The sequence below is a fragment of the Lichenostomus cassidix genome, chromosome 1Aa, assembly GCF_008360975.1.
Source record: "Lichenostomus cassidix isolate B80296 chromosome 1Aa, HeHo_3.0, whole genome shotgun sequence".
In the NCBI taxonomy this organism is placed as follows: Eukaryota; Metazoa; Chordata; class Aves; order Passeriformes; family Meliphagidae; genus Lichenostomus; species Lichenostomus cassidix.
The window spans coordinates 32373959-32392056 of record NC_139480.1 but is presented as its reverse complement, the minus strand read 5'-3'; the positions used below and the strand labels follow the sequence as shown (position 1 = coordinate 32392056).

The 18098-nt window shown below is 41.5% G+C and overlaps 1 protein-coding gene across 1 annotated transcript in view; it reads left to right on the top strand.

Moving 5' to 3' along the window:
* WIF1 (Wnt inhibitory factor 1) overlaps positions 1–14694 on the top strand; it is a 36806-nt gene extending 22112 nt beyond the window's left edge. Inside the window, exons 4-10 of the mRNA XM_085044372.1 lie at positions 1883–2023; positions 5122–5217; positions 6815–6910; positions 8249–8344; positions 12179–12274; positions 12885–12980; positions 13834–14694. Coding sequence (XP_084900498.1) covers positions 1883–2023; positions 5122–5217; positions 6815–6910; positions 8249–8344; positions 12179–12274; positions 12885–12980; positions 13834–13955 — 743 coding nt within the window. The 3' untranslated portion in view covers positions 13956–14694. The remainder of the gene's footprint in view (positions 1–1882; positions 2024–5121; positions 5218–6814; positions 6911–8248; positions 8345–12178; positions 12275–12884; positions 12981–13833) is intronic.
* The last annotated feature ends 3404 nt before the right edge of the window (positions 14695–18098 follow it).

Genomic DNA, 18098 nt, shown 5'->3' with positions numbered 1-18098 from the left:
TTTTTAGCCAGTGTTGGAGAAATGTAAACTGCATCCTGAATTTGGGAAACAGGCACCAGAGCTGAGGTTTGCCCTACCCCAGCGCTGGTCAGCACTGTGATAGGCCACAGGAGCTCATGGCTGTGTTTTTTGATGCAAGGGATTTCTCTCTGTGCTTTGGTTTGACTACAGTGCTGTTGGTGTGTACTTAGCATTATTCAAACAGGCATAAAAATGCAAGGATTCAGGCAGAGTTTAGGGGTTTTATTTCAGCTCTGAGCCACCACAGATTTCAGCCAGGATCCAGGTGGTTTTTGCTCACAGGAGGGTCCTTTATTGCATTTTTGTGTGTCTAGCTGTTCAGACACATTGCAAGTCTACACATTTGGATGCATCCAGGGTAGGCAGTGTGGAATAAAGGGTTTATGATCTGTGGCCTTGGACTCTAGGTATGCATTGCTGGGTTTTTTCTTAGGCATTTAATCCACAGCCAAATCTCAGGGGAGTTCAGGGTTTGCTACCAATTCAGTGAAATCTAGATACAACTATTGTGTTATTGTTAAAAGTCTGCCACATCTTTCTCCCCATTGCAATTTGCTCAACTAAAACACTTCCCAATCCAAGCACTGATTTCCTGCACTTGTGCTGTAAGAAGGCTACTACAGTTTAAGAAGTTCTCTGCATTTGAAATGTATTTAATTCATTGTAAGAATTTCCTTCTTGCCACATGGTTTACATGGTTTTGATCTTTGCAAAGGTTGGTGTGAAAGCCCTTCAGCTATGTAATTGCTTTAGAATGAGAACTGCAAGGGACCTTTCACTTTGCAGACTTACCAGAGGTGGAATCTGTTTCAGCAATAAATTATTTTGTATTTTACCAAGGCTGCAAATAACAAAAATAGCCAGTTTCTGGCTTGCAAATTTTTTTATAACAAGCAATCTAAAGCAGCTCAAGTGTATGGCTGTCAGCTCGGTATTTGGTTCTGAAATCTCAGGCCAGCTTCAGAAGAAAGGAATAAACAATTTTTAATTGGATTTGACTTATAAAGCAGCTAAGGAGAGCCAGTTTTGAAGAAAAAAGATAAAATAATTTCATCTGAAGATTATATAAGATCACTTGTGACAATCACGGCAGAGAATTCCATAGCTCTGAGGTATTGGGCTTACTTCATCATTAAAGTACTCCAGATTTACTGGCCTTAATTATTTGCTTAAACTGTTTGTATTTCAAAAGCGTTTGAATACTTTTCCTGGAAAGGCAGTGTCCAAATATCACTACACTTAACTAGTTCCATCAGAGTGAGGTGTCTATGTCTTCTTCTTAAATACTGCACCCATGGTCATAGTTATCAAGTGTACCATTTTGCCAGCACTTTATGGAGTAAGTTTTGGTTCGATCACTAACTTATTTAGGTATTAATTGCAGTATCCAAACAAGAAAAAGTTATCTAAAGTAACTTTTTTCCCCAAAATATGTGTATTTATTGAAGGTCATATGAGAGCATGGAAAATTTAGACTCAGAAGTGAGCAATTCAACTCAGAAAATGAAAAGTAAGCTTCTAGCTTGTTTTGATGTATCCTTAGATATCGCCACATAAGTAATTTCCTCATCTGCAAGAAAAGTATGGTTGTGTCAAGATTGCTGTCTGTGCTATAGACTTTTGGGGTTACATTGGCAAATGAGCACTAGTTCTTCTCCTGTGCTGCTGTACTTCTAACCCTGGAGCCACCTCTGAATAAAGTGTTCTGTGTGTCTCTGTGTTACAGGTTTTCATCAATGGCTTTCCTCTAAAGCTTAAATGCAATTATTATAATTTTTAAAAGTTTTTCATTGTGCACTTTTACATGTATATGTATATCTGCATGTAAATATAAATGTTATTGTTATTACTATCCTTTTAGTTGTTCAGGTTGGATTTCCTTGCCTTGGAAAACAAGATGGGGTTGCTGCATTTGAAGTGAATGTGATCATAATGAATTCAGAAGGCAATATTATTCTCCAGACTCCTCAGAATGCCATCTTCTTTAAAACCTGTCAGCAAGGTAACACTGAAGAGAACATGCGGGAATGCTGTTAGTCCAGGTCACCTAACTGTCTTATGTGTCCTTTGGGATAAGAGCTAGAGAGGATGGAAAAAAAGCAGGCACACAATGTGTAGCAATTGTGGTGAATTCCAGGCTTTCTGGCTCTGTGTCCAATTGCTGATCATTTACTATATGTTTACTGGCCCTTTTGTTATTGAGCTCCCTTAGCTGATTGAGTTGGAGACCTTTCTGTCTCCTCGTGTTCACTGCTTATCACATTAAGGACATTGATAGAAATGTATCATGTTAAAAGGCCCTGTTAGCAAATGATTTGAGGTGCTTGGAGGAGGGCTAGTTCTGCGAAAGCAGGCTGAGGTTAATGTTTCCAGAAATGGCACATCATCTGGGGAAATTACCTTCTGGGAACTGTAGTGGGGACATTGGTATCAATTAATGCTGTCAGTGCTTTAGTTCCAGCTTGGTGCCTCTCAAACTTGCATGTCCAAACTGAATTTGAAAATCTTAAATCAGAAAATTTCTGCAAGACTTGGCTTTACCTTCTCTGTAGCTCAGGTGCAACCTCTTGGCTTTCAATACAGGTGAAATGGTGGAAGTTGGTGTTCAGTACTTCCAGTTATCAGGAATAAGCACACAGAGGACATGCTGGTAGCAAAAGAGCACCATGAAGTTATTGCAGTGTTTGCTTGGAAAGAAGAGGACTTGTTTAATCAACCAATCTATGAACCATAAACATTACGTAATACAGCTTTCTGGATTAATTTGATACGCTACAAACAGCTATAATTATCACTTTAAGCTGAGTCTATGGAAATTGAAAAATCAGTGTCTAAGATAAGATAGTTACCCCATATCATCTGCTATTGTATCAAATTAACCGATGACAGGGCTAATGTACAAAACCCAAGATTTTTATTCTTATTAAGTCTTCATTCACAGTCCCACATTTTCTTCTCTGCACTGTTTTCTCTGAGATAATTGGCTGTAGCGTGGCTTCAAAGAGCAAGCAGGGGGAGCAAGAGCTGTTTATTCTTTGAAACCTCACTATGCCTAAATAGCAAAGCTGCTTGTCTCTTTAGAAGCCTTGCTGCTGCCAATTAGCCCAGAGAAAGTGGAGGAAGGGGAGAAGAAGTAGGCAGAGAAACCAGAAGAAAAATGGAGGTTTAAAGGATGGAAAACCAGTCAAATCTCATGTATGAAGTTGTGTGTCTGGTGCAAATGCAACACAAAACTTTTCCTGTCTTTTTATTTTCAATTCAGTTCAAGATACTAAACTTAATAAACTTTGGAAATAGCATTGGGGTATTCTAATAAGGACAGCAGAGTTACAGGTCTGTATTGTGGGAAAAAATGGCTTAAAGGGGAATGGCTCCAAACTCAGTTTAGTAGTAGAGTTCATCCAGGTTATCATTTCTGTGTCATTATTTGTTGTTACCATTTTTATATGAGTTGTAATATCTAACAGTGTTGCAGTATTACATCAAACTGACCTCTCAAGAAACCTGGGGTTGATTATTGTCCCAGTCCTTTGTTCCTGGAGCCAGCTGGGAGACACAAGGAAGATTTTCCAAACTCTAGAGACATGCAGAGGAGGAGTTTTCTCCCATCGCCTCTTCCAGCCCATGCTGGAATAACTCCCATTCCTGCCCTGTGTCTGGTAAGGTAGACACTGCAGTGTTTTGGGACAGATGCTGAGAAGGATAAGAATATCTTTGATGGTTGGTGTTAGAGTAGGGGTGAGTTTCCTTCCTCTGGAAGACATCATACATGGTGAAGAGCTCCAGTTTCTCCTGTCAGGGCCCTAATGACTTTCCAGTTATTCTTGGCCATAGAGAAGGACCCGGTAGAGGAAGCAAGGGCAGCAAGGGAGCAATTTTGTGAATGAGAGGATTTGTTGTGGCTAAGAGGTGGTCACAGAGAAAAATGTTTTCTTATTTTTCTGCTTGAAATGCTATGTATTTAAGCATGCATTTTTTGGTAATGAATAGCAGTTCTGCAGTTGGGTACAAAGAGAGGAGCATTTCCAGTAAGAGTCCCAGAGTACAGTGTTAGAACATAGCAGGACCAAAACCCCTTTACTACTGTTACTACATCTGCAAACAGCTTTACTTTTAAGGCATATCATTTTACCTCAGAGATTTTGAACCTTCTTACTCAGAATGTCACACAACAGAGCATCAAGATGAGGAGGTTGTGCCTACCACTAATCCCTAGTGATGTTAAGGTTTTCTAATGGGAGTAGGCAACTGCCTTAATCCAACCTGCCTTATTCTCTGTGAGGAATCTGGGAAGGTATTTTTGAGTAATTGTTTTTCTACCCAGCAGCCCTTTTTGATGGTTTCATAGAGTTTGATTTACTTTGCCTTCTTGTTTGATGGACTGGTGTTTTGAGGATGGTGATGGCACCCAGAGGTATCTCTCATCCTTGTATAATCTTGCCAGTGTTGCCAAATGCTTTTATGTATTTGATCGACAATTGAGATATGAATGAGAATTGATGATTATATAGGACCATTGTACAGGAGTGCTTTCATCTTCCTTGCTGATGTTCTTTCATTTAGCCTTGATGCTTACTCTTTCATATGAACACAGATTTCATCACTGTCACCTCTGTAGTAACAGATGTGGTAATTAATGCAATGCAAGTTGCAGTGACGTCTGCTTCAGACTGCAGAAATTGGAACTGGTCCTGCACACTGAAGGCAGGTCTAACCAGCCATGCAAGTTCTTCACTGAGTTGTGTGCTCAGTTCTGCGCTAAGTTGCCTGCTCATTTCCACACAGAAAAGAAAGTACTGGATTGAGCAGAGCATCCACATTGCTCATGCACTTATAGAGCAGCAGAGCAATGAGAACACACAGTCCGTCAACAGGCACATCACACATGTGAACACATGATGGAACCTCTATTTGTAAACTACTAAAAGAGAAACTAATTTATCTTGAAGAAATCTTAACTGAATTTCCATTTCTTCAGTGGTTGTCTGCCAGCAAATATTTTTACTGTTGTGTCAAAGAAATATATTGATCCGACTGAGAGCTGGCTGGCAGCTGAAGTATATAACATTTTAATTAAGATCATTATTATATTTTATGAAGCGGAATGTCCAGGAGGATGCAGAAATGGAGGAATTTGCAACGAAAGACATGTCTGTGAATGTCCTGATGGATTTTATGGACCTCATTGTGAGAAAGGTAATTTAATAAAAAATTGTGACTGCCTTCTTTACCACAATCTCCAGAAAACTGTGTCTCCTGCACTATAGGCTCTCCTAAAATTAAGAATGGCCTGTTCTGAAGATTCCATATATTTTGAGTTCAAACATGTAAGAGAATTGTTACTGTCATCCATGGTCTAATGGAAATACGAATTGCTTACATGAAAAATATTTTCTCTCTCACAGATTGCTTTTAACAAAAACTGATGCAATAGCTAAATGATCCTTAATCACAGGGAATCCATCTGGCAAGAAGATGAAATAAAATTCTTCTGCTAATGAGGACTAGCTGGGAAACAAAGCACAGTGCTTTAGTTGCTCTGCATTTGTTTTTTTGGAGATAAGATCAGATTTGTAAGCAGGCTGAAAACAAAGATGGGAAGATAAAGGGAAGATTCTCTTTCTCTTCCATTAGTGGATAATAGCCCAAACCAACATTTCCAGGAGTGAAGGACCAGGAAATTGGTGTGACTTGGCAAGGAAACTAGGTCTTCTTCCTATCCCTCCCTTCCTCTTCCCAGTGGTAGTCCCTCCCCAGGGTGACCAGAGATGCCCATCCCCATGGGCATCCTACTCCAGTACAGTTACTCACTCCCAGATGCTCTGGCTACATCAAAAATATTAAGTACAAAGGATCAAGGACTGTTCTCTAGCCTGGAGGGCAGCTGGCACAGTTCGTATGTTTTAAACATTCATATGTTTAACAAACCCTTACCTTCCAACAATCCCATTACAAGCTCACTCCTGGGAGGAGCCTGTGGTCACTACTCATCCCAGGACCATGGCCAGGAGGGTTTGCTGGTCAGCCAGGACAAAGCTGAGCCACGAACAATTTCACAAGATGATTTCACAAGGCCATTTGGCCCCATGCCTGGGTGCTGTTTAACTCTCTGACATGGACCCAACCTCGCTGCATGTACCAATTGTAGGCAACCACAAAGTGCAGCATTGCCCCCCAACATGCCTCCCTGAAAAGCCTTTTTTGGGTGGCCACAAGGCAGAGAGGTCTTGGAAAAGCACAGGGGCTCCAGAGCAGATTCACTGGGAAAATGGAGGACAGTTTGGCTGTGCAGCAGGCTTTCCTAGCCAAAATTAGATGGCCATGCTTATGCACAGGTATGCAGGAGAAGGGAAGATTCGTTGTATAGCTTGCCTGGGAACCCTGCTGAGTTACTGACCTCTCTGAGATAGTCCTGCCTTTACAGCTGAGGAACCAGAATGCAGTTACAGAGAGGACTTGTCTGGGGGGATTTTAAATATCCAGAGTATGTAGGAGTATGTGGGTACTTTGCTCTCCCCTGTCTGGTATTAAACTGTACAAAAGGCAATTGCTGCTTACATATGGAATCAGATTTGAACTTAATTTAGCCTTCATTTTTTAGCAGCACTATACAGAAATTGCGAGATGCAAACCAAAGATACAATAGATTTAACCCCCTACCAGAGGCACTTTGCAAAGCTGACTTAGAACAACCAGCAGGAGGAAAAGTAGCTTAAGGAGTCAGTATGCTGTCTATTTAAACACCAGTTACTATCACACCAGCATGGCTTTTTCTGCTCTTGTCACTCCTCAGCACTGTGTGTTCCTCGCTGCATGAACGGCGGGCTCTGCATTACACCTGGCCTGTGCATCTGCCCCCCGGGGTTCTACGGCATCAACTGCGACAAAGGTAAACACCAGCCACACCCCCCGGGCTCTGCATCCAGCACCTTCTCTTTATTCACCTGTGGCATTTTCCCTCCAGGACTGCATTATGGGAAGTCAGGCAAGCTATAAGTAAATAAGTTTTAAAAATATAGTGATTCTTAAAATAGGTGCTGTAGCACAGTCTGGCAGCTGCTGGAAGAACATAGGGATTTGAAGGCATCCATATACCCCAGCTCTATGAAGGGTAGTTTAGATGATCAGTTCAGTTGATCCACTGAAAGCTATGGAATTTACCACAAAAATCACTTATATTGCTGAGTGGGGAAAAAAAATTACCAAAAAAGTCTCTATTTGAGCTCTAGTTTCCTGCAGTAAAATAATTTTACTAATTATTTAGTACATTAATGTGCTGCATCTGGACACATGAAAAAATGAGCAAGCTATTCATTTTTTGTTGCTGCATCATGGCTCGTGAAGGGTAAAAAGGAATAATCAGTTGTTCAGAACAATAATTCGGAACAGTCTAAGCTACCATGTAGAAAAAGCCAAGTAGTTTCCTGCAGAAATAAAACTGACCTGCTCAGGACAGAGCACAACATCATGCTGCATTTGCTTTTACAGGTCTATATGAAGTAAAGACTGAGTCCTAGAGGTCTTTTCAGCAAAATAATGGGAACCTCCTTGTTATTTTGCACAAACTATTGGTGTCAGTGCCCTCATGTCTTGTGTCTAGTCTCTGAACAGACTTTTACCACATTTAGAAAACACTTCAAGTGCACACTTTATTAAATTAAATGCTCCCAGTGTCTTGAAGGATTAATGTGAATCCCAGCTGTTTCATGAAAAGTCACATCTAACACAATGTAAGTGATTTGGTGGCTGAAAGACAAAGCATTTGCATCTATATCACCACACAGAAAAAAACTCATAAAGGTTTCTTCTTAGTCAAAGCATTACTTAAGAGCTGTAGTGAAGTATCCTCTTGCAGAAGAAGCTTCCAGTCCTAGGTTGTGCTCCTTTTATCAGACACTGGCAGTTTGAATAGCAATAGTGCCTTAATCCTTCAATGAGCTGTGTGTGTGGGGCTTGATAAAGATGTAGCACAGTCTGCCCTCACACAGCTTCACTGCTGTGTTGTTCACTTGTCTCATTCTATATTGCCTTGTGTGTGAGCCTGTGTAAAGCATTGTGCAGGAATAACTGCATTTCAGTCTTACTTTATAAAACAGATGAAAAGAGGTTAATCCTGCTTTTACAACCTACTCAATGTTTATTTATGATGAGCAGCAGAGAACATTAAGTCCAAATTAGACCTAGTTCATATTAATTACTTAGTTCATTCCTCTTTTATTTGTTTCAGCAAACTGTACAACAACCTGTTTCAATGGAGGGACGTGTTTCTATCTGGGGAAATGCATTTGTCCTTCAGGCTATGAAGGAGACCAGTGTGAAATTAGTGAGTAGCATCTCTGTGTGCTTGCCTTCATTTATGTCATCTTCTTCTAGTGTCAATGCTTGAATGATGACATGTGACCTGCCTCTGCTGGGTGCATAGCGAGAGTCTCACACAGCAGTTTGGGACCCTCAGAGTCAGATGCCACGTGCCTCCAAACGAGTTTCCTACTTAGCAGTTTGATTCATTGCTGGACCATCTTACCCCCTGCCTTGTTCTGTTTTCAGCAGTAACCACCAGGCTTAGTAACAATCCTCAAGCCGTAAGTATGCAAACAATACCCTGTGGCAGACAAATGAGGCTTGGCTTGCCACGCCAAGCCCCTGGGGTCATCTATTTCCAAACATTATAGCAAATCATACTTGGGCACAGCAGATTAGGTTTGAGCCCACATCTCTGAAAGGGCTACTATAGTTTGAGAATTTGGGGCAAAAGGAGGACTGAACTGTACGAGCTGAGAGCTTTCATGTGGCACATAAAGTTACATTCACAAAGTAACTTGAGAATGTACAACCGGATCTCATTCTTCCTGGACTTAGAGCTTCTAACAGGACACTGTGCAAGAAGCTTTCCCTGCTGTAAATAATCCCACTGACATTCCCCAGCACCTTCACGGGAGCATGGAGAGCAGTATTTGGCCTAGGGTATGTAAATGCTGATTTTTTAATATGCATCAGTAGAAACAAGCACTTCTCACAATTAGGAAATTTTTATCACTTTGGAGACACATGGAAATAAACGCTTAACTTGCTGTCAGCCAATACACAATACACAACAATAAGAGAATTACTGTGCAAAGAAAGAATACAGATACAGTAAGACCTATGTTTTGCTCAGTCTTTATGTGTAGATTAACAATAGGTGTATGTAAATGTTTCCCCGTATCTCTATGCATTACAAGGCATTTTGCAACTCCTTTTTACATCATTAAAAATTCAAGGAAAAAGAAGCAGCAAAACCTTGTTTTTAAGTTAATAAAGAGCACCCATTGATATAAATTCAGATCATATGCCACAAGAACAACAATGTGGGTTTTCGCTAGATTTACCTTTGCTTACATCAAGTTCAAATTTGACTCTTTGGCAGAACCCCATTTCTTTCTTCAGTCCCCAAAAAGTCAACTTTGTTGACATTTTTCAGATGAAGATTAAAGTTTGATGCAGAGAGAAGCGTGTATTTTATATTGGTGGTGGTTTTTTGAGGAGAATTCTTAAAAGTGTTATTACAGCATGTATAATTAAGGGCAGTACATTTAATTGATCTTTCTGAGGAGCTGAAGCCCATATTTGTCTGCTGCTGCTTGGGATAAGTACAACCGCTTTGACTTCCTGGAAAGGCTTACCTGTGAAGCTCTAATTCAAATACTAAACTAGTTGCCGTACAAAAGAAAGAAAAATTCAGGATCACAGTATGCTAAGACCTAAATTGGGACCATGTCAATGAGAGTGAGGAAAGCTATTCACTTGCTTTGGCTCATGTAAAGCTGCAACTGCAGTTGTTAGACTGTGACTGACAGCTGTCATCACCTCTGGGCACTGCACCAGCACCAGCACTACAGTGGAAGACTGCAAGAAATCTAGACGAGGCCTAGAAACACCAGAGCAGAAACACAACTCAGTCCATTTTCTTAGATCCAGGGCCAGCTTCATTCAGTCATGGGATTCTTAAAATAATGAGGGGAGAAAACCTTTCAACAGGCAGGAAGCCATCTTCTGAAAATTGCAAGGTTTTGTTGTTTTTTTAACATTGTGTATAGGTTTTCAGTGCTCGTGTAATAATTGAATCCCTCTGTAAGATTCCTGGAAAGTGTACTGGAACCAGTCTACAACACTAACAAGCATTCACAGTCTTCCAGATTTGTTTCTAGTTATAGGTATGCATTGTCTTTCATTAGTATTTCACTTTGAATCCAGAGAGCTTTATTTTTCTTTGGATTCTTCCCCTATTTGTCACCAGCTGTTTTGTTGCTTTTTCCATTTCTCAGACAATAACAGAGAGAGTTATTACTCTTTCCTTCATTCTGTGACAATATCTTAGTCCAAAATTAATTGAGCTGTGCTGGGGCAAATTCCAGGTTGCCTGTTGCAACTTGGTGGAAGTTGGTGTCACATCTCTTGACCCAAAACCTCCAGATTTACTTAAAGAACTAGGAAAATTCATGGATTTCTTATGCATTGTTCTTTTGAGTAATTTATTACTTGGGATCCTAATGTTTGCAAACTAGAATGCCTAAAGTTTCCCTCCCCAGAGGCTCATAGAAAGAAATTGTGCTTTTACAGAAATTCTCCTCAGCACATTTTGTTCCACCAGCTGTTCATGAAACTTGTTTCAGGGCCATTAAAATAATTATGTACAATAGGGTTGAGTGTTTCCTTTATCTTGACAATACACGTGTATAACAGAGGTCTGCAGGGGTTGAGGGCTGAGCAGGCTCTGCCTGTCATGTTGAGCTCCCAAGAGGGCAGTCTGTGATCATGAAATGAGTTTTTCAGCACAGTAAGCTGGTGTTGATGCTTATATTTTATATTATCATGTGCAGGTCTGAGTTAATATCTTTCTCCAGAAAAAAAAAAAAAAAAAAAGGAAAGGAAGCAGTTTGCTGCCTCAGATTCCAGTTTTTGTTTGCTCAGATTCAGACACATATTAGTGCTAGATCTAGGAAGTGTGCCTTTTTTCCCTCTTTTCTGAAGAATCTGGGAAATGTAGTGGCATGAGAAAAGATAAAAGTGGTTTTGGACAACAGTGAGAAAAGGTAAAAAATGGTTTTGGACAACAGTGAGAAAAGCTGCACTGGTGCACATGGGCGCACCAAGGTGGCAGGGAAGTGAGGGTGCAGTTCTTGGTGGCCCAGGAGTGCCCAGGGAGGTGACAGTGAACCTCCCTCAGCCTGGGGATGACTGAGCTCATGGGCGCTGTGCTTCTCTTCCTAGAGCTGAGTGAAGATTTATTTAGTTCAGTAATGCAGACAAATTCTAACAAGGTACGGGCAGTCTGATGATGGCACATTTGATGTTGTGTTTGAGGAAGGTCCTTGGTGTGTCATGCCCAGCAAGAAATCGAGTGTAGATCTCTACCAATGGGGACATCCTCAGTCCCAGGCAATGAGGGCTAAAGAAGACTTCTGCAACAACACCACCAGACCTAGCCCATGCCTTTGGCAAAGCCTGTATGTAAGAGAAAGTAATTTCCAGAACGAGAGCCTGGAAAAATATCTGCCACTTCCAATTACTGTTAGCAAAGTTGCTCTGCTCTTTGCAAACAGGAAAGAAGGGCGTGTTTCTTAATGCATCTTCAGTTTCTGAGCTGCCATGTGGAACATCCCTCATCGCACCACAGTGCTCCCCAGCCTGTGCTATGAGCTGACAGGCCCAGCCAATCTATTTACTGTCTGCAAGTAGCAGCCACACCTGTCAGTTCCTGAGTATCTTACTGCTCTCAGATCCCACTAGATTTTTTTCTGCTAGGGCGACCCAGGTTGGGATCCTGCACTTTGGAACTGCATAGTCTGGGCAGTGCTGCCTCCCCTGTGAGGGGGGAGGAGAGCAGGAGTCAATACTGACCAGCCACATGGGAGATTCTGCCGAGTCAGAGTGGCACAAATCTGGGCAAAAGCTGCAAGCTCACATGGGCTTTGGCCATGCCAAATTATTATCATATTTTCAAAGAAGAAGGATTATAAATTGGAAGCACGGGCTTGGAGCAGAGTCATTCTGATGGATCCATAGTGCACACTCTAACATCTGATGAGTTTCTCAGGTACAAGGCAAGCTTGTCCAACACTTATCTCCAGTAGGCACAGAGAACTAACACCGTTGTTTCTATGTTTTCACTTTCTAGGTAAATGCTATCAACCCTGTCGAAATGGAGGCAAATGTACTGGTAAGAATAAATGCAAGTGCTCCAAAGGCTACCAGGGAGACCTGTGTTCAAAGCGTAAGTACCAAAGCCACTCCATCAGTTCTTGTGGGAGCATCAAGCTCACCATACAGTATCTTTTTTACATAACATCAGGACTAATGGTTTGTTTTCAAAGTAATTCAAGTTATTTTACTTTCTGGACATACAGCATACATCAGACTTACAGAAATTATGAAACCAGAAACATTTTATTAAAGAAGTCTCCTCGCAGTTTCTTCTGTACTCTTGAGTTCCTGTAAAACAGCAGTGTGTCAGTTCAGCAATAGCAATTTAGCAAGAGAGAAATGCTTAATAAAACGTCAATATTATGCCATGTTAAAATACAATGAGAATGCTTTGTGGAAGGGCTACTGGGGACTACTCCTTCTCCCACTGGTTCTGGTGGACGCTCAGCTCTGCTGTACAACGTGATTCTCTCTGCCAGAGGCTGAGCCAGACCTTGCAGGTAAAGAACTGTGTGTGGACTGTTTCAGGGCCCTAATTACACTCAGTGCATAGGCATAAATTTACTTTGAGAGCCCCAGCCTGTGCCAGGACCAACCCATCATGTGAAACAGCAAGGAAAGCAAATGTGTGACTGGATGAAATGTCAAGAGGTCAGGCAAATGTGTTCCCTTTTTTGCAGCTGTCTGCGAACCCAGCTGTGGCCTGTACGGCACCTGTGTGGAGCCCAACAAATGCCAGTGCAAAGAAGGCTGGCATGGGAGACACTGCAATAAAAGTAAGTGAGAAACAAACCCCGAGAGTCATATCCAAGGTGTTGTACACCTGATGCTATACAGAAATGACTGCTTCAAGAGCCTTTCCAGCATAATTTTCCTAATCTTTAATTCAAATATTAAACAAAGATTTTCAATACTCCCATCACTGGATCTTGAGAGGAGATTTATAATTAACCTGAGAGACTTGTTTCATATTCCATAAAATGAATGGCGCTTTGGTAAGGCTGTTTTCTTAAAAAGAAGTGGCTAAAAAATTGAACAGGGGATTTAGTTTTTCAAAGTCATTTCCATGAGCTTTAAGTAATGAGATGGGTAAATGAACCTATAAAGAATTACAGCACAGTACTTTGGATTCCATTTTTATTGTTCACTTTCATTTTCCACAACAAAGCCACTCTACTAAGCCTGTTTCAGATGGCTTTTTTTTTTCCCTAGGTGTTTATGGCCACTGCTGTTCTTTTTCTTTGCCTTCAGCCATAAACCAAAGCCCAGCTCAGGTAGCTGGTTCAAACTCTCCCTGGGGGGTTGCTTGCACCCCATTCTAGAGCCTGTTGCTGGCAGATCATCATGACTGTCACCCACCTGGTGTGGGGGATACACATGTGAACCCAGGGCTGAGTGACAGCCTGGGTGTGTTGATGGTCCCTGGGCTCCCTGGCCTCGTGCAAGCATCTCTTTCTGTCTGGCAGGACTTTGTTCATCTTCAGGGGTGACAGAGAGGCATGAGGACTTTTATAAGGCAAAGCAAAATCCTTTGTTTAAATGGGGGGACAGTTTCCATTTGAAGTATTAGCGGTGGATTGCAAGCCCACTTCTGTGGATTCTTTTTTCTTGAACTGGATAATTTTCCAGGGTACGGAGCCAGCGGTCTGAGCGCCCTGAGGCCAGCAGGCAGCAAGCACAGGCAGCACACGCCTTCTCCAAAAAGGGCTGAGGAGAGGCATGTTCCACCCGAATCCAATTATATCTGGTGAACTCCAACATCTGAAATGGTTCGTGTTACACAAAGTTCACAGCCTTCATTAACCTCTCATGGATTGAATGTTTAAATGCTGTTCATTAAAGTTAAGATCACCGGCTGGAATTTTATTAGCTTCATTATAAACCACTGAGCTGACACTTACTATTCCTTTTAAGTTTTATAAATACTTCTGTAGCATGATTATATAGGCTGCTTCTTTCAATGCTTTGTATGGCGTTTTGTACTATACTTCAGTTGCATTTAAACTTCCTTTTTTTGGTTATATAGCTGCAAATACTTTCCAAAAATTAAGTAACAATATTCAAGCAGAAAACCTTGTAGATGCTAACGCAGAATTATTGCAGGGACTACAGATGTAATTTGCCTAAGACAAAAGAAAGGTGCATTTTACAATTTTTTACAAATTGTGTATTTAGACTTTTCCCTAAGATAAATAAATAAATAAATAAATAAATAAACAAATAAGTTGCCTAATTTAAAAACTGAATAACTCAATTCAATGTTATTTTTGGCTTTGCAGTTTCGTGAAGTACAGTGTATTAAAAATAAACTGCAGTGGTGCCTTTTAACCGACATAATATATTGTAAACAAAGTAGAGCTATAATGTATGAACTTTCTGCATCAGCTTGAAGCAATATAATATATTGTAAACAGAACAGCTCTTATGTAATAAACTTTTTATACTGACGGTTATGTATAAAATAAAGATGCTACTTTAGTTTTTTGAGTACTGCTCTGTGTGGCCTCCTGCGGTCTCATCAGCACTAGGTTGGAATGATGGCTTTTCTAGAGCACCCTCAGAAAACAGTGGTACTGTGGGGTTGGTTTCCCTGTGTCTGCTTTTAGCCCCACAGTTCTTAAAGGTATTTCAGAAGAGCAACTTGTGCCTTTGCCAAGGAGGGGATAACATGGAAGGCTGGGTGTTTCGCTCTTTGTACTTATCCTCCACCACATCCTCCTTTTCCCTGGCACTGCCAGTCAGCCATGCTGGTGTGCCCAGTTCGTGGCACCTCAGGTACTCAGAATATTCTTCTCAGAGCTTCTGTCCTAGCAGGTAATAGTCCAGGCCTGGCCATCTTTCCTGTTCAAGGGTGATGGTCCTGTGTCCTGTTGTGATCAGATTGGACAATGTTTGGGTGCTGCCTATTGCAACAGTCAAGGGCCACATGATTTGTAACATGATGTGGCTTGGAGCAGGAATGTGGTTTCTGTCTTTGCTGCAGAACAGTAAATACCCAATGAATTATTACTGACCCTTGTTATACTGTAGTTCTGGCAATCTTATTATCTGGGAGACATAAAAAAATAATTTACGTAATTGTAAGCATAAAATTAATGACTGTGAAGTTTTGAGTTACAAAGGAAAAGGTCTAATTTATTAAAGTGACCTTGTTGGTCTTAGTCAATGGATCTGTAAGTCAAGACTTGCTTAGGCCACAGAGAGGGAGGATGGCTCTCTAAGGGCCCATTCTTAGGTTGTTCTTCATGTCGTGGAGCTGTGGATGCTGCCCAGCAAGGCTGACCCTACAGGAGACTGACCCGCGTGTCACCACCCATGGCTGCAGAGCCCTCTGGGTCCAGTGCAAGGAGAAACGCAGCTGGGGAAGGGCAGCAGGGCCAGGCCAGCCCCCCTACACCTGGGGCAGTAATGAGAAACAGCCTGATCAAGCTGGCTTGTTCAGTGTCTTCATGCCCTTCTCTGGGATGGTGGCAGGAGAACAGCTCAGGCTTGCTGAAGGAGCAGCTTGCTTAGCATGGACATGTAACAGCTACAGCTGGTGGTCTCCAAATTGATGGTTCCCAGCCCTCAGGTTTGTGTGTTCCATGGACACTGGCACATCTCTGACCTAGCAAGGGGCTGTAGGAGTGTGAAGCATGTGGCCTTTGTGTGGCAAATACCAGCTGCTTGTGGGAAAAGCTGGGCTTTTCCGAGGCCAGCAGGAGGAGATGTGGGCAGGAAAGGTGGTCAGCCTCTGCCCACAGTCAGTGCTGTCCCAAAAGCATCCTATTCAGATTTTAAAAAGATGGAAAAGCAGAAGCCTGAGGCAGAGGAGAAAACACTTGTTCATGAAAACCTGGGAGGAGCTGTTGATGAAAGAAACATTTTTTAATATTTTTCTTAAAAATGATGAAAGGAGGAGATTAATATTAGGTATTTTTTCTTAAATTAGGTATCTTTTTCTTTAAAATGATGAAAGGAGGAGATTAATATTAGGGTGCCCCAGGAGCCGTGGACAAACATGAATGTCATGTTTGCATCTTTTTTGTTCTTTCTGCAGAAAAGGCTAAGTGATTTGTCACATGATACAGTAAAAAGCACAGAAATTTCTTACTTAAAATTCCTCGGATATTTTGGCTGAACTTTTCTGCTCCTGTGAATTTCTTAGAAAGTGTTTCCTTAGAAATAGCAAGTGTATTCTTCTATTTGGAGTAAATTTTTTGCTACTTGTCCTAAAGACACTTAATGCTGCTGTTTTGTTTTCAGAGTTTCACTAATTTTTGGAAATATCATTAATCATGAGAAGAATATGGTCAGAAAGGTTATGAAAGGAAAAAATAGTCCTCAAAGACGGACTGTGATGCAATTCTGTTTCTTAAAGAGCATCAATTTTCTACACAAAACTTCAATGGCTTTGCCAGTGTGAGCACAAAGTTTCCTGTATAGAGACAGTGCTTGATGTCAGAGGTTTAAGTCACAAGCCTGTGATAACTAACAATGCTGAAAGAAGACATGAATTTTCCAGAAAAAATCCAGTCGGAAGTTGGAAGCAATTTTGCCATTAGAAAATAAACTACAGGATTTATCACACTCTGTCACTGGACAGGACATAAAGAGAAAAAAAAGCCAGAAATGACAATTATTTAAAAACAACAACAAAAAAAAAAAAAGTCAAAATACCAATCCACTACAATAGGTCAGGCAGAATCTGCCTTTTCAATGATGTTTGGAAAGTTTGTAGTTAGCCAGAGCAAGATGCCAAATGTTGCACTTGTGAGCGGCAGCTGTAAAGTGATCAAAATGAGTAGAAGAACATAAAATGTTAAATCACTATAGCTCTACCCAAGAAATCTCAATTTGTGCAATTGGCAAAATTACACCTTTACAAAGGGCTTCTGATGGTACTTGGTTATTTGTGTATCTAAGATTGGCATCCTACTATGTCCAGGTTTGCACAACAGTTCAAAGGACAAATACACAAGGCACACAAAGAAAGCAGAAACAGACATCCTAAGGGCAAACTGCCCTTTTTGTACCACTGCCATTACTGAACTGATGCCCATGCTTTTTTGGGGTTTCTTTTTTGGGAATTTGCATTTTAGGTTAGTTTCTCCTTGGCTCTGTCTATGCCGCTGGATTTCAAACATCTCTTTCAGTACCTCTTCAGGTGTTCACTTCGCTGCTGGGGAGCTGGAGAGAACTGTGGCCTTTTCTTGCTGATGCTCTGCATGAATTGGCAGCCTGTGTTGGTACCAGCTGCAAAGCAGAGGTATCAAGGGGGCAAGGGGCCCAGCACCACCACACACACCAGGTGCTGCTCACGAGGTCTTTCTGACCAGGAGGCAGCACTGCCTGCCAGGACTCGGCACGCTTTTCCCATATGGTGTGACTGAATGGTCCAGTTGTTCTTCTTCCAGCTTCAGCTGCATTTCAAGCAATATTAAGGGAAAAAATTATAAAAGAAAAAATTCAGAATGGTTCCAGATGACTCGCTGCCTATAAGATTCAAACTCCAAAAGCCAGACTCAAAGCTTTGGCCAGACTTACTGCTATTAATTCAAAAATGTCGGCTTTGTTTCTGCTGGACGGATTTGTCATCTTTCCTGTCACTTCTCTACATCACCTGTTCTACTGGGATTGCCTACTGTGGAAAAAATTCCTACTTGCAGATACTAAGGGGAGATCTGGCAGCAGCAGAGTGGGAGCCTGAAGTTTTGCCAGGATTCCCCCAATGCCTGCACTGCCCACAGCCCTGCATTGGGCCAGGGGGAATGTTTGTGTGGGTGTTGAGGCATCACTCATAGCCATGGCTTCATGGCAGCTCCAGGTCTTGCAGTCATTTCAGCTCAAGCCTAGGGAAACTGCATCAGTGGAAAGTGCTCTCATCCATTACAGGGATTAAATCCTGCTAAATC